Source organism: Pan troglodytes, chromosome 4 (assembly GCF_028858775.2).
Source record: "Pan troglodytes isolate AG18354 chromosome 4, NHGRI_mPanTro3-v2.0_pri, whole genome shotgun sequence".
Lineage (NCBI taxonomy): Eukaryota > Metazoa > Chordata > Mammalia > Primates > Hominidae > Pan > Pan troglodytes.
The window spans coordinates 39,429,418-39,449,941 of record NC_072402.2 but is presented as its reverse complement, the minus strand read 5'-3'; the positions used below and the strand labels follow the sequence as shown (position 1 = coordinate 39,449,941).

At 39.0% G+C, this 20,524-nt stretch overlaps 1 protein-coding gene across 8 annotated transcripts in view; it reads left to right on the top strand.

The window, feature by feature from the left end:
- The window catches only part of IQGAP2 (IQ motif containing GTPase activating protein 2), a 304,162-nt gene that overhangs the window by 189,883 nt on the left and 93,755 nt on the right, over positions 1–20,524 (top strand). For 7 of the 8 annotated variants that reach the window (XM_001146396.6, XM_009448991.4, XM_063811148.1 and 4 more), the window contains 4 exons: positions 3,880–4,043; positions 7,234–7,394; positions 12,623–12,747; positions 17,540–17,703. In XM_001146396.6, the coding sequence (XP_001146396.1) occupies positions 3,880–4,043; positions 7,234–7,394; positions 12,623–12,747; positions 17,540–17,703 (614 nt within the window). Of the gene's footprint in view, positions 1–3,879; positions 4,044–7,233; positions 7,395–12,622; positions 12,748–15,520; positions 15,675–17,539; positions 17,704–20,524 lie in introns of those variants that run through there. The other variant, XM_016953119.3, reaches the window with a different exon arrangement.

Here is a 20,524-nt window from a genome sequence, read left to right as displayed (position 1 = left end):
AATTAAAATAAGTGTATGCAGGTTGAGATACATCAATTTTTTTTATTAGTCTTTTCTCCCCTCTGGCAAAACCTATTTTTACTTGAGCATCAGAAGAGTCAGTAAGAAATTTCATTTGATGTTTATTTTTCCCTGGTCAATCTAAATAATCCATATATACCCAAAAAACTAATACATGAAAGGCCATTTAGCCTGCTTAATAAAGCATGTGAACTCCCTGCCAAATTAAAATTTGGAGTATCCACTAATTACAACAGTCCTAAACCTTGCCTTCCTTTTAACATCCTCGTTGAGTTTTGAATATCCTTTTTTGCTTGTAACTCTTGCAAAGAAGTGTACACCCACGGTGTTACTAAGAAGTCTGCTCCTAAATTGCTGGAGAGAAATATCCTAAGGGGCTCAAACAGTAATTAAGGAAAGCCCCAGAGGGTTAATGTAAATGTCTAGGAGTTCACAACTGAATGTGTTTGAGAATATGCCTCACATACACACAACTGGGCTGAAAACTCTCAATTGCCTTTTTTTTTTTAAGGTAACACCTTAACATTTTAGGGTGCATGTGCCTGTTCTTTTATTCTTGTGAAATCTTGAACGTGTTACTGATGATACATGAAGTACAATTTAAAGTTTGTCTTTTTGCTCTATGCGAAAGCTGAGAATTTCGTGATGCTTGACAGAAATGAATTACAGGAGGAAATTAATGTTGCCAGTGAGACATCTGAGGTCCATAAGCCTGGAGAGGAAATGGCTCCATAGCCTTTAACCATCCTTTATTTTTGAAATATTTATAACCATGAAAACAGCTTTCTTTTTCATGTTAAATGAAATGCTTTATATAAATGTTTTAGTTCTTTACTCAGTGCCATAATTTCCTGACCGCAAATTTAATGCCAAATTGGCTATACTTTTTTTTTCCATTTTTAAGTAAAAGGCATTGGATGTTTTGCACTAATGGTAAAACCGGCTGAAAATATGAAAGCAAGGTTTGATGGCTTTAAATGTGTAGAACATGATTATTCTGAAGTCTTTTTATCTCTCCCCATCTTAAAATTTATAGTCCAGTAGAACTGAAAGTAACCTTAGGAAAAAAACCCTCATTTTGATGACATGACAATGAGACAATTGTACACTTTAAAATATGTAAGAATCAGCTGGGTGCAGTGGCTCACGCCTGTAATCCCAGCACTTTGGGAGGCTGAAATGGGTGGATCACGAGGTCAAGCGTTCAAGACCACCGTGGCTAATATAGTGAAACCCCGTCTCTACTAAAAATACAAAAAATCAGCCAGGCGTGGTGGCGGGCACCTGTAATCCCAGCTACTTGGGAGGCTGAGACAGGAGAATCGCTTGAATGTGGGAGGCGGAGGATGCAGTGAGCTGAGATTGCGCCACTACACTCCAGCCTGGGTGATAGTGTGAGACTCCATCTCAAAAAAAATTAAAAAAAAAAAAAGTAAGAATCATTACTTTGACAAGCTTTTCCCCAACCATGTAGGTTATTATATTAAAATGTTGAGGCATCCACATTCATAGCAACCATAGTAATAGCATCAGTGACAATGTTGGTGGTAATATCAACAGATCTGTTGTTAGAGGCCTCAGCTTTGTTCACATTATAACCATTTACCTTTCAGGTTCAGCAAATGCATTCCATTCATTGCATGATATTTTCTGTTAAGATCAGAGCTGGACATTTTGCATTTCTTTGCTTTTTTTTTTTTTTGGACAGGGTCTTATTCTGTTGCCCAGTCTGGTGTTGAACTCTTGGGCTCAAGTGATCCTCCTACCTCAGCCTCCCAAAATGCTGGGATTACAGACAAAAGCTACCACACCCTGCCTGGACATTTCGTTAAATGCAGAGTATAAAAGAGTGGTTGATCTTACCTTATTTTTTAGAAGAAATTGTTTATTTAATAGTATTTTTCAGGCTAGGTGCAGTGACTCATGCCTGTAATCTAGCACTTTGGGAGGCTGAGGTAGGAGGATGACTTCAGGCCAGGAGTTCAAGACCAGCCTAGGCAACAAAGAGAGACTCAGTCTTTACAAAAAAAATTTAAAAATTAGCCGGGCATGGTGGCACACAACTGTAGCCCCAGATACTCTAGAGACTGAGGTCGGAGGATCTCCAGAGCCCAGTAGGTCAAGAGTGCAGTAAGCCAAGATTGCACCACTGCACTCCAGCCTTGGCAACAGAGCAAGACTGTCTCAAAAAAAGAAAGAGAGAGAGAGAGAGAGAAAAAAAACAGTGTTTTAAAGACATGATTTTCTGATGTTTGAAATTCAGCTGTACAAGCCCATATAATAAATTTATCAAAGGTAAAGCAAGATCCTACCTAGAGTAATCCGAGATACAGCTGAAAGGCCTTGGAGTAACTTTAGCAGAACAGCAAATACCACAAACAACCACTAGCCTTCCTTTCTGAAATTTTTTGGTTTGTCACATTAATTTTAAAGATAGGAATGCTAAGGTTCTCAGGGTCCTTTAGGTTAAGTGTGAGTTTTCTGGGGGACGACTTGAAGGATTCCATTAATCATAAGTATTTCCTGTTATTGAATTATATCTCTTAGTAAAAATATTGAGGGAAGATCCTCGTGAATGTATTTAGAGAAGATAAATTGTCATCTTGTCAAAAAGGGTTAGAAGAATCTTAGCTGCAGTCTAGTCACGAATTAGGCAGACAGGCTAACCCTTGAAAGGCTCTAAAAATTTATGGGTATGTGTTACTTCTGCTACACAGATGCCTTCTCTATAAGGCAAAACTCTGCAATCTCTGTCTGATTTGCTCTTTCCTGGTGGCAGAGTTCATCATTCATTCTCCCATTTACTCAGCAATTTCATTTTTGTTCTCTGAAAACTATGCTGAATCTACTGTTCCAAGCATCTCAGTTTGGTCACCAAAATTCAGGTCTTTATAATCTGCACCTTACAACTGGTTGAGAGAACACAGAGTGTATTAGTCCATTCTCACACTGCTATAAAGAATTGCTTGAGACTGGGTAATTTATGAAGAAAAGAGGCTTCATTGACTCACAGTTCTGCATGTCTGGGGGAGGCCTCAGGAAACTTACGATCATGGCAGAAGGCGATGGGGAAGCCAGGCACATCTTCACATGCCCAAAGCAGGAGGAATAGAGAGAAGGGGGAAGCGTTACACACTTAACCGTATCTCGTGAGAACTCACTATCATCCAGGGGGAAATCCGCCCCCATGTTACAATCATCTTCCACCAGATCCCTCCTCCAACATTGGGGATTATAATTCAACATAAGATTTGGGTGGGGACACAGAGCCAAACCATATCACAGAGTTTATGGTTGTCTCAGATGTTGCAGCAATATGTCCAAGTGCTTGCTGTAGGCTTACCGCAGTGCTTATGTGTTAGGAAGATATAACAGTAGGGCAAGGCTTGCTTCTGGTCTTCTTGTCGCTTGAAGTCTCCTTGGGGAGACAGTACTAATGCACAAGGAGCATAGGGAACATGCCTGCTGGAACTACATGGCCCAGCTTTAAATAACTATGGTGTTCACATGATGAGAAATCCTTAAGGACTGGAGCAATCTGAAGGCTTCAGGGAGGAAGTGAGACCAAAGCTGGTCCTATAAGGAAGGATTTTGGAAGGAAGTCATGCTACTCAGGAATGATCTCATACCCTAAGCTCCATCAATGCTAAGGTTCTTGTAGGCACTAATTCCAAGGATTGGATTAGTTTGAATTACTGAGATAACATTTTCAAAGCCTTACCTACCCTCTGCCTGCAGCTTTTCAGAGTTCATGAAAAGTAACTGCTTAGGTTCAAATCCTTGGGAAGAAGGGCTGGTTGGGTGAGACTGCAGTGGAAAGAGCAACCATTCTGACAAAACATGAACCCCCATCCTCAGGGCAGGCTGCAGTGGACCATATCAATGCTGTCATTCCGGAAGGTGACCCCGAGAATACGCTGCTTGCACTGAAGAAACAAGAGGCCCAGCTGCCTGCTGTTTATCCCTTTGCTGCTGCCATGTATCAGAACGAACTTTTCAACCTCCAGAAACAGAACACCATGGTAAGTCAGAGGAGACCCCAGCTGTGGGGACAGTAACCCTGCATGCCATGGCGCACTAGGGAAGCCTAGTTAGGAAAGGGGTACCAGTCCTGGTCTCACTGGCCCACCTGTACCAATTCCATGGCCTTCTTCCTTGTTAATTCTTGCTTTTAGTCTACATAAAGAATCTAAGAGCATAGTTAGGAAATTCCGGCAGTGGTCTATACATATACCTGTGAAAATAGGTTGTTCTTATTTTCTGTGTGATATTTGAAGACACCTTGGATAATTTTTAGCTATACCGATGTGGTATTTTTTTTTTTTTTACAATATATAATGTTTTTTATGTAGAAAATAAGCTCAATCTGCAGTTTTAGAAACTGCAGATAAGACCATTAGCACCATGGGTTTGATTTTTGTAAATTTGTGCTCCTTAATATGACAACAGCATTCAACAATAATTTCATACAAGGTTACAGTAATTAAGAACATGTTTACTAACACTCTTGTAAGCCAAACAATGAAACAAAATGAAAACTACTGAAAGCAGAACCAAGAATTCAGCATATAACAAGGCTCGTATTTCAAGAAGGTGGGGAAACAACTATTTAATAAATGATATCCTTGCAAGTGTTTAAGCTTTGTTAAGAAAACATTAACTCACTACACATATATCAAAATAAATTTTCAACATAAAATATTAAATATAAAAAATAATTTAACAAATTAAAGTTCTAAGGAAAAACACGGGACAGTCATTGGATCTTTAAAGTCACAATCAGCACTTATCCACACACAATAAAGAGAGGCCAAAAACATGAGCAGGCAATTCGTAAAACAAGAAATATACAAACGACAAACAAAAAAAAAGTTTAAACTCAATCAGAAGTAAAAAATATATAAATTAAAACACAGTACACTTATGATTTAAAATTAGATTGGTAAAGATTAGAAAGATTTAACCCAGCATAGGGATAGATATGGGGCCCAAACATCTCCTACACAGCTGCTGGGAGTATGAATTATACAGATTTTCTGCAGGGTGGTCTTAGTAATACAGATCAAAAGCCCATGATGCTGACAGTTACGTTCTAGAAAATAAGCCTGAAGGATATGAACCAAATAGCTTTGGCCACAGAGATGTTTCACAGCATTGTTTAGAATACTGAAAACCAGGAAACAAATGACTGTTTAATTAATAACAGATTGCCTATAAATTAATAACATTTATGGTGCTTGTACATGTGAGAAATATGTGCAACCAGTAAAAATGATAATGTAAAGAATGACTGGAAAAGATATCCATACTAATATTAAGTGGGAAAAATGAGATTAAGATATATAGCATTATCTTGTTTTTTGCAAAAAGAAAATGAAGTCAGTTATAAAGACAAAACCTCTGCAAATGTATATATGAATTTAAAATACATAAAAGGATATACACAAAAGAGCTTGAGTGGTAGCATTTGTTTTCTTATTCTTGCTTACTAAGACTTCTATATTGGCTGAGTGTGGTAGTTCCTGTCTGTAATCTTAGCACTTTGGGAGGCTGAGACAGGAGGATCACTTGAGGCCAGGAGTTCAAGACCAACCTGGGCAACATAGGCCTCATCTTTACAAAAATAATAATAATAATTAAAAAGACTCCCTATGTTTCCTAAATAGAAATATAGTATTTGTAATAAAAGAAAAATAGCTTATTTTCTTAATTTCATTTAGGTTCTCTCATTAATATTTTCTTCCACTTCTCTGGCTCTGAAGCTCAAGGCTACTTATGCTTGAGGACACTCATTCATCCTCAACTGGCCATAGTTAACCTGTGGCTGTCCAGCCCCATTTCTTCTTCCTCTCTCCTTATCCTTTTTGCTGTAAACCAATTTAGGTATCCACGGACAGGTCACTGAAAGAGATAGAGGAAGTGAATTATAAACGATTCCATTCTGCTCTTATAATTTGATACTTTGTATGTTAAACTTGTATTTAATGTAATATATTTAAATAAAATTTACTTACATGCTCTCGATGGTAACCCCTTCTTCCCATTTGCTTTGAAAGATTAAACTATCCCTTTTTATTCTGAAATCAGTTGGCTGCAAGACTTCTGTGGAGGTCCAGAAAGATATAATAATGCATTTTAAGATGAACATTATGTAATATATTAAATACCTGTAATATCCTAAATGTAAAATATGTATCAGCTTTTCCTTAGTGATTCTTTTTCATGGTCCTCCTCCTTATGTCCCTTCAATATGATGGAAAAAAATTCCTTTTGAAGTTGGGCCAAGATAATATAAAATGGTTAAATGGAAGAAGATATTAAAGGGGAAGGGTGTTCTGAAATCTAAGACATATTTTTTTGGATAAGCTAAATCCAGATTTTAAATCATATAAACCTGGAGATCTGGCCAGGTGTGGTGGTTCATGCCTGTAATCCCAGCACTTTGGGAGGCTGAGGCAGGAGAATCGCTTGAACCTGGGAGGCGGAGGCTGCAGTGAGCCTAGATCGTGCCATTGCACCCCAGCCTGGGCAACAAGAGCCAAACTCCATCTCAAAAAATAATAATAATAAAAATAAAGCAAACCAAACCAAACAAAAAAACCTGGAGAGCTTTACTTGCTTTACCAAAAGATCACCTCAGATTTCTTCAAATATCTTGACCTGGTAGTATATTTTAAAATTTCTATTTTAAAATTTATGAAAATGTCACTTTAACTTTTTTTGAATTAAATCAGTAGTCTTGGTTTGAAGACTTTGCTTTGTGCTTCAGATTATAACTTTTCAGTGAAATTCTCCCAACCTTCCCTTAACCCTTAATTCAAACTGGAAATCGTTAGCTGTGCTAAAATCTTACCTGGCACTCAGTCAGTGACAATGTTATCTAGTCCTTGGCTTAATTATATGGCTGGACTGAGCCTTTAAGCAACCAGTATAGCTAGGATAGGGATCAGCAATGGGAATGCAGATATTTGTGGAATCGTAACTTTTCATTGTAATCAACCCAGTCCCAAAAAATGATCATCTAAGGAAAGCCCAGGAGCCATATACCTGTTCTTAAAGCCAGTGGAAAGCAGGTGGCCACGACTCCTCTTTCTGCTGAGCTATCAAGTTCTTTGACTTTTTGTTGTTTGTTGAAATGTGCATTGTAAACCTCCATCATGCACATGAGGTGTGTTGTGTGGGGACCTTATGTTGCCATATGTTTTCCAACAGAACTACTTGGCCCACGAGGAGCTTTTGATTGCTGTGGAAATGTTGTCTGCTGTTGCTTTACTAAACCAGGCCTTGGAAAGCAACGATCTTGTGTCTGTGCAGAATCAACTCAGAAGCCCCGCAATAGGCTTAAACAATCTGGACAAGGCATATGTGGAACGGTAAGGAACATTTTCCAAACCTTCTTTCAATGCAGAAATGCATGTTTGGCAGATCTTACAAGTGAGGAATTTGCCTGTTGGTGGAGAAATCCATATACCATGCTCATGTTTCTTGAAAACTAGTCTGTTTTAAGAGTCCTTCTAATTAGTATCCTTGTTTACAGTATTCCTTCTGGGGAACAAGAAGAATCAGAAGGTGATCATCCTGTGGCAATTAATAAATGACTTTGTCATTGGCAAAGATTATTTGATAGGCTGAAAATAAGGGAACTATTGGAAACATACCTTTCCTTGGGCGTCTTTTGGAAACCGCAGAATGTAGAAGAGTTGGAAGCAACTTTAATAATCATCCAGTCCATTTCTTTTATGTCACTGATGCAGAAACAGAATCCGGGTTATGGACCTAAAATTGGGCAGTTGGGCCCCAAACTCCACTCTTCTGATTATTAAGCCAAAGAAATCCTGAGACCACAGTGGGTCATGGCAGTGGGTAACAACATCCATTTATCTTTCATTTCATGTTTCTGAAGTGTGCTACCAGATAGTACAACTGATAGCATTATTATAAAACACTATAGCGGATCTAGAGAGAAAATCAAATGGCCAGAATTGGGAGCCAGATGAGAGAGTCGCTGAGATAAAAGCCCCAGTTAAAATAAGTGAATCTTGGATTCTTGTAACCACCAGGGGGAGATGTCTGCACAGATCTTGACAAAAGCTCTTTTCAGCTACTGATTTTGGAACGGCTCTAATAGGCAGGTTGGCTAATTCTCTTGGGTCATGTACAGTTGCCAAGGAAAAACCAGAGATTTCTTAGGTTAAACAAATGGTATTTGACCACTTGTCTGTGTAGTGAATGGCCAAAAAGTAATGGAAGGATGGTGGGTTTTCCTTGTTTTTAGTCTTTTTGGAGAAACTAATTCTCTTGTTCTACTTAAATTTGGCCATCTGGTTCATATGACTCCTTAGAGTGTGTTTCCAAGGTAATTTATATCTACCGCCACTGTTTCTGTTAATTGTTAATGGCACCATTCTCTCCTGTAAGCTTAGAAACCTGAAGCTCAATTTGAGTTTCCCTCTGCCCTCAGCTGGGCACCCTTGTGCTCTAAAGAGCCTGCTGTCAGTAGCCAGTCTATGTGCCTTATACCTCTGCAAGATGTTTCCATTTCCCTGCAACCACCCTCACTTAGACTTCTCACTTTTGCTTCTGTAGTAACCCCTAAATTGGTCATCCTACTTCTTTTCTCTCCCCATTCATTAATCATTCCTACCTAACCAGGATTTGCCATACATTCTCAGTGCTAGAGTAGAAGACAGACCCGGTCAATCCCTTATGAAGCTTACAGGCTAATGGGGCATCTTGGTGAGATAACTGTCAAGACTATTCCACATATTTAGCATCCCTGGCAACTGTCCTCCACATGACACTAGCCCCGGACTCACCCATTCTGATTATCAAAAATGCCTGCTTCTTCATTTACAAGTACCCTTAAAGAAGTGGTCCCATTCTATTTGAAAACCATATTTATACCTGTAGTTTCCAGCTGGGACCTACAGATGGAGCCTCACAGTTCGAGTGTTCTGTGTGAAGAACTTTTAAAATGTGCTTTGCTTTTTTTTTTTTAATTTAAATACATTCTGGATCTGGAAGACCCAGTACTGACATGGGATTTAAGGGCCCACTTGGGTTCTTGTATTGACACTTGTATTGGCCCCAAATGATCTTCTACAGCCTTGGCATTTTACTTCCAAAGTCAGCATCTTAACTTGGGATCTTGGAATCCCAGTTTTGCAGATTATCAAGTTTGAGAAACACGGCTCTGTCCAGGGCCTCTCCCCATAGAGTGCAGGTTCTTCATAGCACAAGTGTGCTGTGCACGGCCACCTTGACAAATTCATGCAAAGTCTCTCCCTATTCACCGTGGCTTCTACTCTTGGGGCTGTGTTTGCCCAGAGAGATTCTTTTGTCTAATTCTCACAAAAGTATTGTATGGGTTAACATTCGCCTTGGGCGTACACTGTTCCCAGATTAACTGTTCTAAAATGTAACCCTATTCATAATTCTGTTTGATTGTTCCTTGTTCACATCCGAATTAAGAGCAGACTTCTCATTCTAAGCATGTTGCTCTGACCTTACCTCCAGCTCCATCCCTACTCGTATTTTGCGCTTTAGCCAAGTCCAAGTGTACTTTCTGGTCTCTGTGTTCCTATGCGTGGTCCTGTCACCATCAGGAACTTGGTGCCTTTACCCAGCTCAGCTAAACACAGTATTGGAGCTTCTGAGCCCTGCCTGCCTACCATACATTATGTTCTGTGAGGTATATCCGTGCTTCTCCCCACCCCAGCATCTGATGTTATCTCTCCTGGGAGGTAGCATGATGTGGTTAAAGGAGCATATGCCTTGGAACCAAAAATATCTGAGTTTGACCCTCCCTAACTAAGCCTTTTTCCTTCATCTATAAAGCACAAAAACAAAAGAAACAAAAGCCCCACTCTGCATTTGCAGAACTGTTTTGAGGATTTAGTGTTGGGTTCAATGCCTGTCCCAGGGAGGATGCTCCACCAATAAGGGTTTCCTTCCACTTCTTGCTTTGAACCCCATTATATCTACTCTTATGGACTCTTTAATGGCCCTTCCTGTGCTCTGCTTTTATACCTTTTTGGAATTTTTGTCGTCTTACCCACTGGTCTGAAAGCATAAAGGCTGCACCTTTTTCCTCCTAATATTCCTGTAGTGCCTGCCATGTTTTACATGTAGTAAGTGCTCACAAACATCTGCTGAACTAAATTGGATTACTGATCTTCTCAGAGCTTCCCGGGTCTCTTAGATTAGTAGACTCCTTACTAGTCTGTCCATAGATGAGGTGAAGAGAACTGAGAGGAGTGAGAGGAGAGGACATTGACCTGTTTGGCTAAACTATGGAATATTTCCCAAAGTTGGTATCTTCAGTACTGGAGAGAAATACTCAATTGGAAAAGCCTGTGGAGCTCTCTTGTGTTACTTTAAAAAAAAATTTTTTTTTATTATTAGACTTTAAGTTCTGGGATACATGTGCAGAACATGCAGGTTTGTCACATAGGTATACAAGTGCCATGGTGGTTTGCTGCACGCATCAACCCACCATCTACATTAGGTATTTCTCCTAATGCTATCCCTCCCCTAGTTCCCCACCCCCTGACATGCCTCGGTGTATGTTGTTGTTCCCCTCCCTGTGACCACATGTTCTCATTGTTCAACTCCTACTTATGAGTGGGAACATGTGTTGTTTGGTTTCTGTTCCTGTTAGTTTGCTGAGAATGATGGTTTCCAGCTTCATCCATGTCCCTGCAAAGGACATGAACTCATCCTTTTTTTATGGCTGCATAGTATTCCATGGTGTATATGTGCCACATTTTCTTTATCCAGTCTATCATTGATGGACATTTGGGTTGGTTCCAAGTCTTTGCTATTGTGAACAGTGCCGCAATAAACATACAGGTACATGTGCCTTTATAGTAGAATGATTTATAATCCCTTGAGTATATACCCAGTAATGGGATTACTGGGTCAAATGGTGTTACTTTTAAAATCTTTTCCTTTATAGCTTATTTTTGTTCATTTCTAAAGAAATGATGGGTAGTTGTATTTCTTTCTGTGTTTATTTTTTACTTTCTCATTTCACTCCTGTTGGGTCAGCATTTAGACGTTAAGTGTATGGGATGCCCGTAAGGACTTTGCGCTTTTGGAATGGTCTCCATCTGTGAGGGACACTAACCAGTGCAAGTTACCGCTTATCCAAATCGTTATTGTGGTCAGTATTATTTATTATACATTACTAGTGTATTTCACATCTGCACTTGGCGAGGCCTCATTCAGCTACAGAAAATAAATTGTTACCACCATTTCCTATTTTTGAATGTTTTTCTCTCAAGCTACTCTCTGTGGAAGACACTGCATGTCACCTTGAAGCATGCAGAATTTTGAAAAAGTTTGTCACAACCAAGAAAACAGTTTTAGACTTCATATAATGTTTCTTCTTTTAACCTCTGCCATTACTAGATCCCTAGAGACTATTCAGAATTCAAACTGCAGAGTGACTCATTATGTACACAGAAGATTGTTCTTCATTGCCCTGGTGCAAAGACATAAAAGCACACTAAACTATCTAGTTTTATTAATTTTCGCTGGAATAGTTCATGTTAGCCTATGGTTGTAACATTGGTTCTGTGAAAATTGGAAAGTGGGAAAGTTGGTAATTGAGAAGTAAAAGTTTCTTAATATATCAGTATGAGTAAGTTTTTCCCTGAAATTTCCCCAGGCAGAAAAAAAGTAATTGGAGTGGTTGACTAAACTGTATCTTCCAGAGAGCTATGCACAGTGAGAAGGGTCATTGGTCATAAACAATGGGTGAGAGGGCCATTTTTAATTTTAATTTTATTTTTTTATGGAGACAGAGTCTCCCTGTGTTGCCCAAGCTGGTCTTTAACTCCTGGGCTCAAGCGATCCTCTCACTCAGCCTCCCAAATTGCTGGGATTACAGGTGTGAGCCACCACGCCAGGCCTAAGAGAGATTTTTGAGTATTGGCTAGGAGCCTTTGGAGAAATGGGCAGGTGAAAAGGAATTTCAGTATATCCTGGTTTAACTCATGTGCCACCTCTTCAGGACAACATACGGTAAAGATTGTGCTACTCAGCAAGGTTTCTGGAACTGCATTTGCATGTTATCTGATTCCTCAGTGTCATATTAGGCCTCAAAGTGGCTCTATATTAGGGTTGTAGTAGAAAAGGTCTTTTAAAACTTAGATTTTGGAAGGAACAAGAGAAATAATGAAAAGGACCCTTGATGATAGAAAGATTGAGACCCATGGTAACTCTGAATTTTGTCCTGTAACAATCATCTGAAGACTGAGAAGAACCAAGACATACAAAGGGGAGGAAAATTAGTAACTAGGGAAAAGTAATTTCACAGACTTGAAAGTTTCCAGTTTTGCTTGAGTTAGGTATGAGTTTCAATTTTGAAGAGCTTTCATTAAACAGAATTTGTTCATAAAAATACTTTAAGAAAACACCATTAGTACAAGTAAGCCTGGTATATGTTGACAGAGCTACACAAGACAATTTTATTTGCCTTTCTACTCTTTGTCTAACTTCATAACAACTACGTTTGACCATGTGTCATAGTTGAGAAACAACAGGAACGAAGAATGAATGTCTCTGATTAACATCATGATTATTTTCTCTTCCACAGTTATGCAAACACACTACTCTCTGTTAAACTAGAAGTTTTATCCCAAGGGCAAGATAACTTAAGCTGGAATGAAATTCAGAATTGTATTGATATGGTTAATGCTCAAATTCAAGAAGAAAATGACCGTAAGTATAAGACGCTTTCCTTCTCTAGCATAGTGGGAGAAGAAGGTATCTGGACAACTTAGTTTTCTAGATTAGGGCTTTAAGTTTTTGCTCAAGGAACTTTGTGAGAGCAAACTCCGCTAATATGCATACCTTTATTTATAGGTAGATTTTATGCCTATACCACTGTACCAATATGTTCTAAACGTTACAAAGCCTACACAGGAATTCATAATGTAATAAAATACACAAGTACAAGGCCTGATTTTTCTGGTTATTTGTACTTCAGAGACAGCTAAATACAGAGACAGCTAAATAACTCATATTTTTAAGCACCCAATTTTATTTTGACCTTTTATTTGGGCATCTTTTTTTTCTGAAATATGACACGATTTTTCTGCCCCACAAATGGAGGAATTAGAACACAATCTAACTGTTGCTTAATGATCACAAATCATGGTGATTTGCTGTGTTTCTAGAAATTATGAGCTGCCAGCATGAAAGCATACCAACCTCAGGAAGATATGCCCTGAAACATGCTTTCTTGAATGTCAGCTTGCTGCTTTATCATTTGCATCTTGCTTATGAAAATAGAGTGAAGAATGAGGAGCTATGTAGCTTCTGCAGTCCATACATTCACTGCTTTTCTGTAGTATGCATTACCAAATTCAAGCTTCGAGCTGTGTTTTCCACCATGAAAACAAAGCAACACCATCTTCTGTGGCTTATGAGCTTTTGACTTGTCAGCAACAGTGGGTGAGCGTTGCTAAAATCATTGATCTCTCCTCCACCTTCCAGCTTTGACTTTTCTGACTCATTTGCTCCAAGCTCGCGGATAGAGTGGGCAGATACTTCTCTCACAGTTTATTATGTTTTATTTTAGTGTGTTTGGGTAAGGTCTTAGGTCTGGTCTTCTAATGCTGTATTTAACTTAGGAATACTAAGATCACTCTTGAAATAAAACATATGACTTTGTTAATTAATTGCATTTGCAAAGTTTTCTTCTTTTTCTTTGCTGTTTCCTGTGAGTGCTGGGCCAAAAGTCAAGGCCAGTTTTGGTTCTTGTTTTTTAAACATATTCTCACTTTAAGCCCCTACTATAAAACAGGATCCAGGTGTGCTACCCTATATACGGTACCATGGATGTACCACTGTTGCACTGATCCCTGGACACTTTCATTTTGTCCTTTTCAAGTTGTGCACAAATCTAAATTTCTTTCGAGACGGCACAGCTTCCTGTTGCCTCTGCATTTCCTTTCAGTGAAGCATTTAAAGTCTCTGCAGTGAGACGGCTTGCTCACACCCCACTTAGCTCTTTTCTGATACTTGGCTTGGGAGTTTATGGTTCTTGCCAGACGTTAGTCAAGACGCAAGCTCTAATTTGAGCAGATGTTCAACATCATCAGGTGGGGGTTGGGGGACCACCACTGCTCCTAGTGTCCTGCTACAGAGCTCAGTCCCCCAGGCTTCTGCCCTTCTCCACAACCTCCGTCTTAATGCTCTGAATCTCCTTTAGCAGTGGTTTGGTTGCTACGGCAACTGCCACCCAAGAAGTAGGACTCCTTTCTTTTGGTAGGCAAAACAAAGACTCACGTCCCATCTTTGCTTTCTAACTTTTCCCCCAATTCTTGGCAATACCCATGCTTCAGTTCTGCTTTGGTTATTTCTGTATGTGCTGCTTACACAAATGAAGGTATGTTAGTTCTCAGTGCTGAAAGATTGTAGAGTTGACATTGATTAAAAGGGGGAAAATGCCAGTTTTGTTCTTGGCTATCAAGTACAGCCTTTGCTTTATTTGATTACTGGGGGAAAAAAAAGCAAGTAACATTTGCATAACTTAGAGAATGGTCTTTTGTAAGTAGATATTATTTTTAAGCAAAAATCTCATTTGATTGCTGTGGCTTTTATCTATCAAGGTAACAGCACTACTAAGTTATTCTCCCTAGGACATTTCACACAGCCACTATAACACTTCTGTTAAATATCTTGTCATAAAGGACATATACCATAACCAGAAAAGGTATTTCAGACACTAATATTTCCTTTCTGGAATTTGGGAACTTTAATACAGAGTATTTAATTTATCTGTGTCTTGGTTTTGTTTTTTTCTTTTGTCAGAATGAGTTCCTGAAGTATTGAGTTTGATATCATGTTTAGGCAATTCTTCAAAATCTAAAATTTCTAAAATACACCATTGTAACCAGGCAGGAATTGCTTATTATAGTAATTAAGTCATCTGAGGAGCTGAGAATTTTTCATGGATGTTTTGAAGGTGCATTACTCTTGCCTCCCCACCTTATTCTTGCCACATGCTCTGAGATCTAATTCCATATCTGAGTTGTGTTGTGGGTGAGGTAAGCAGCTTATGGAAAATGAGAAATATAGAAGGTGAATTTAATGGAGCAGCTAGCTGCTGAATGCATTTCCTCAGGCTCTGTTGATTTCTTACTGAAAAGTTTACTTTTCCCAGTAGAACCATAAAGGAGCATTATTTTAACCTTATAGCCTACATCAGGAAGTTTTCTTCTTTGAGTTTTTGCTCTTTAAATTTGGTAGGTACAATTCTGTGTAGGTTACCTCATCTGCTGCCTCAAATACATGAACTCTAAAAGAACGCCCACTCTCTTGTGGACTAGAATGTTATAGTAACATGTGTTGATGTAAAGAAGTGGACCATGGGCTGAGTGAAGCTCAGCAATCTTTGTTCAAATAGGATTTCCCTTTTATTTATAAACAGAGGAAGTGATGCACATGTTCCCAGAGGGCTTCTGGGTAATCTTTCAGCTCCTATGATGTCATTCACTATGACCTCAGCAGCTTGTATTCTTAGAAACGCAGCGGACAACAACTTTAGCAGGTGATTTCAATCAAGTCAGCTGAAATGCACTCACTTCCAAGTGATCGGCCTTGGTTCTGTTAAGACCATTTTTGAATGGGGTGTTTTAAAGGTATTTAGAACAGCTTACCCAAGGGGGGGTGACCAGAGAATGGCACTGAATATTCCATGCACTCCAGTTTATAAATCCTATAGGGTAAAACGACAGTACCTTGTATATAGATAATACTTAGACTTTCCAGAGTTCTCTCAATGTTTACAGATAATATAACCTGCACATTAGAGAAATACTTCTGCTTTTTCTTCAAACATATTTAAGTATTATAGTCTGGAATGATTTCTAGGAGTTTTAGATGGTTTCATTTTTCTTACAGGTAAATCTTTTCATTCTTAACGAAGTGGTGGTTATGGGCTCATCTATTCAAGAAATATTTAGCTAAATATTTTACCTTTACTTGAATGTCAAGCTGGAGATACTTTTTTTAAAAATGAGAAGTACTCATTCTATTTCATGGCATATCACAGTTGTGAAGTGACGGGTGATCATTTTAGATGAAATCTAATGGAAAAAATGAGAAATATGAAGTTTGACCTTAAAAATGCTTATATTCTAAGCTTATTGTTCATTAATATCTAGTTTCTTTAACAGTTCTTATCCATCAGTACTAACCTAGGAAGCAAAAGCTCCTTGGCAGTGTGTGTATATGTGTGTTTTATATATATATATATATGTGTGTGTGTGTGTGTGTGTGTGTCTGTGTGTATCTAAATGCATTTTTTTATGAATGGATGATAGTTTATTTTTTAATAATAAGGTATTGAGAAGTAACCTCCAGATAGATCCGTTTCATTAGAATTGTAAAAGCTTTTCAGGTTTCATAGTTCGACTTCTGTGCTTTTCATTTGTGAACCCTATAGTCAGTCTTGTTCTCTCTTTCTCTCTTTCTCTCTCTCTCTCTATATATATATAAATATATATAAATAATATATATAAATATATATATAAATAAATATATATAAGTATATATAAATATATATAAATATATATAAGTATATATAAATATATATATAAATATATATATATATATTTTTTTTTTTTTTTTTTTGGTGGGGGGAGCAGAGTCTTACTCTGTCACCCAGGCTAGAGTGCAGTGGTGCAATCTTGGCTCACTGCAACCTCTGCCTCCTGGATTCAAGTGATTCTCCTGCCTCAGCCTCCCAAGTAGCTGGGACTTGAATAGACATTTCATTTCTTTAAAGATGATGTACAAAGGGAAAATAAACACATGAAAAGATGCTCAAAATCATTAGTCACTAGAAAAATACGAATCCAAACCACAGTATGATACCACTTCACACCCACTAGGATGGCTGTAATAAAAAAGACAATAACAAGTGTTGGTCAGAATGTAGAGAGCTACTCAGGAGGCTGAGGCACAAGAATCACTTGAACACAGGAGGCGGAGGTGGCAGTGAGCCAAGATCATGCCACTGCACTCCAGCCTGGGGGACAGAGCAAGAATCTCTCAAAAAAAAAAAACCAAAAAAACCAGCAGCTGGAACCTTGATAGAAGTTGCATTGAATCTGTAGATCAGTTTAAGAAGTATTTCCATCTTAACAATATTAAATCTTCCAATTCATGAACATTGGCTATCTTTTCATTTATATAAGTTTTTTCCCGTGGTGTTGTATAGTTTTCAGTGTACATGTCTTATGTTTCTTTCATTAAATTATGTCTAAATATTTATTTATAATTATAATGTATTTGTAGTTGCACTCTATTATGAATTGAATGTGTTCTTAATTTTATTTTCAGATTGCTTATTATGAGTGTATAGACACATAATTGGTTTTGTGCTTGCATCTTGCATCCTATAGCCTTGCTGTACTAGTTAATTAGCCTTTTGCAATCGGTGATACTAGAGAAGTTATAATGTACTGTGACTTAAAAGGAAAACTACTTCTTCATTTTCTAGGAGTTGTAGCTGTAGGGTACATCAATGAAGCTATTGATGAAGGGAATCCTTTGAGGACTTTAGAAACTTTGCTCCTACCTACTGCGAATATTAGTGATGTGGACCCAGCCCATGCCCAGCACTACCAGGATGTTTTATACCATGCTAAATCACAGAAACTCAGAGTAAGTTTTAGTATATCTGTTTCTTTTAAATTTTACAGGCTGGGTGGCAGAGGGAGGGAAGGAGGAGGATTTGACCCATTTACATTAAATCTCATGAACTTCTTGTCCCAACAATTACCCATGAATCAGAATGGAAATAATAGAGCTGTTATTTTCCTGGTAACAAGCATTAGGGGGAAACCAGCTCCAGAGCTATTTATTGCTTTAATTCTTTGACTAAAAACTCAGTTGTAGGTGAGTTCTTGTTCAGAGTTCAATTCATTGACTATTTCCTTAGTAGATACTATGTGCACACTTCAGTCCATAGCTTCTGGTAGAGAAGATGGGGATACAGAGGGACACATAATACCATTTGAATGTTCTCTGACCTTATCTTCAAAATGCTTAGAAACTGATTGAGGCAGTGGACATTGTCACATGGAACAGTCAAGTAATAGTAAAGATAAGGGTGTGCAAAGTGTCAAAATGAGAGATACACAGATTGATTCACGGATGTTTGAGATTGTCGGGGACTAGAATCCTAAGAGAAGTTGGTGTGGAGGTAGAGCAGAAGCTGTCCTCTCGAAGACTAGTGGCTTTTTCTGAGTACAGAGCTTGCACCGCTATTATAAGGAGCCCCACAAAGACTGGCCTCTGTGATAAGGCCAGTGGGCTGAGTGGTGAGGCTGATATGATCTGTCACCTAAGAGTGGGAGTGATGCCACCTGGGACCTAGCTACTTATGGCTGCCATGTCTTCAGGTGCAAACCCAACTGAAAGGGCGGTCATCTCCTCTGTCTAGGTCTTTAGAACCTAGGAACTGCCTCATTCGAAACAGGAAAAACATCCTTGGTTAATGCAAACATTTATTGAGAACCTACTATTTGTCAGGCATGATATTAGATACTCATGTGTATCATCTCATTTAATCATCACAACAATTCATAACAGCCTTCTGAACCATTTTGCCATCATTATTGCCATCTTACACATAATGAAACCAAGATTAAGTAACTTGTTGAAAGCTATCTAAAATGTGACCGGGCACAGTAGCTCACACCTGTAATCCCAGCATTTCGGGAGGCCAAGGCAGGTGGATCACTTGAGGCCAGGAGTTCGAGACCAGCCTGGCAAACATGGTGAAACCCCATCTCTGCTAAAAGATAAAAATAAAAAATAAAAAATAAAAAATTAGCCAGGTGTGGTGGCTCACACCTATAATCCCAGCTACTTGGGAGGTTGAGGACAAGAATCTCTTGAACCGAGAGATAGAGGTTGCAGCGAGCTGAGATCGCACCATTGCACCCCCACCTGGGTGACAGAGCAAGGCTCTGTCTCGAAAATAAATACATAAAATAAAATAAAACAAAATCAAGCTATCTAAAAGGTAATTAGTCCTGAGACTACATGCAGCTCAGGTCTGTCTGATTCGGAAACATTATAATTATGTATTAAGGCAGATGGGAAAAGATGTTTATTGCAGCTTTGTTTGCAATCACAAAACATGAAAAACAACCTAAATGTTGTTAAGCAAAAAAAAAATCATGCTGTGATGTGCACATAGATGGAATATAGATAGGCTTGTGTATGTGTTGGGGGAGGGGCACACACACTCTTACATGTGTCTAAAATATTTCTGGAGGGAGGGTACCTTCTGGAAGGTGAACTAGAAGGCTAGTATGGATGGGAGATTTATTTTTCACTCTGTTTTTGTACTGCTTGGATTTTTAAATTTTTAAAGGAGTGTGTGTATTAAATAATTACTGTTTCTAAACTTTTAAAAACCAATGTAAATCCTATCCTCACTACTCCACTGCCTCATTGAAGGTGGAGAAATGTATCCCCCATGGTGGCGCCCTCTGCACTGCCAGCCTTCCAACAGGAACGGCAGTGGCATTGCCTGACCCTCCTCACTTTGCCAAGCGCCCCCACTCACATCAGTCTTTCTCATTTAAGCCTCATACCACCTGTGGAATGGGTGCTGTCTCATCTGATGTGAATGAGCCTGAGGCTCAGGGCGAATGCCTGGCCAAGGTACAGCCAGTGAGTGGGAGAGTGAGGACTCATACACAAGCCTGGAGTCCATACATCCCAGGGGCAGGAGAGTGGGCCTTCACCTTGATGTTTCCACTGAGGTGGCTGTGGCCATGGCACATGGTAAACTTACAAGCATTGGAAGACAAAGTTATTTGCTTTGAAGATAGACATCATTCAAATCCTGGCTTTGCCACAAATTAGTTATGTGATCTTGGTCAAATCATCAAATCTCTATATGCTTATTTTTGCATGTATAAAATTGGAATAATAGTACCTGTCTTATAGGATTATGGTGAGGGTTCAATGAGAATATACAATATGTAAATATATATCAATATATAACTATAGGTACTATTAATGAAGAATATGTGCGCGTGTTTGTGTAGCTATAGCATTTAGCATGGAGCCTGGCACCAAAAAAAGGGCTTAAATAATGTAGCTAGTATTATTGTGGGCACCTATGGTTGCCTCCCAAGTAAGGGGTGAGTGATGTCAGTATCTTAAGGTTCTTTTTTTTGTGAGATGGAGTCTCGCTCAGTTACCCAGGCTGGAGTGCCGTGGCGCCATATCAGCTCACTGAAACCTCCACCTCCCAGGTTCAACCGATTCTCCTGCCTCAGCCTCCCGAGTAGCAGGGACTACAGGCCCCTGCCATCATGCCCGGCTAATTTTTGTATTTTGTAGAGACGAGGTTTCACCATGTTGTCCAGGCTGGTCTTGAACTCCTGACCTCAGGTTATCCACCTGCCTCGGCCTCCCAAAGTGCTGGGATTACAGGCATGAGCCACCGCACCCGGCTTCAAGG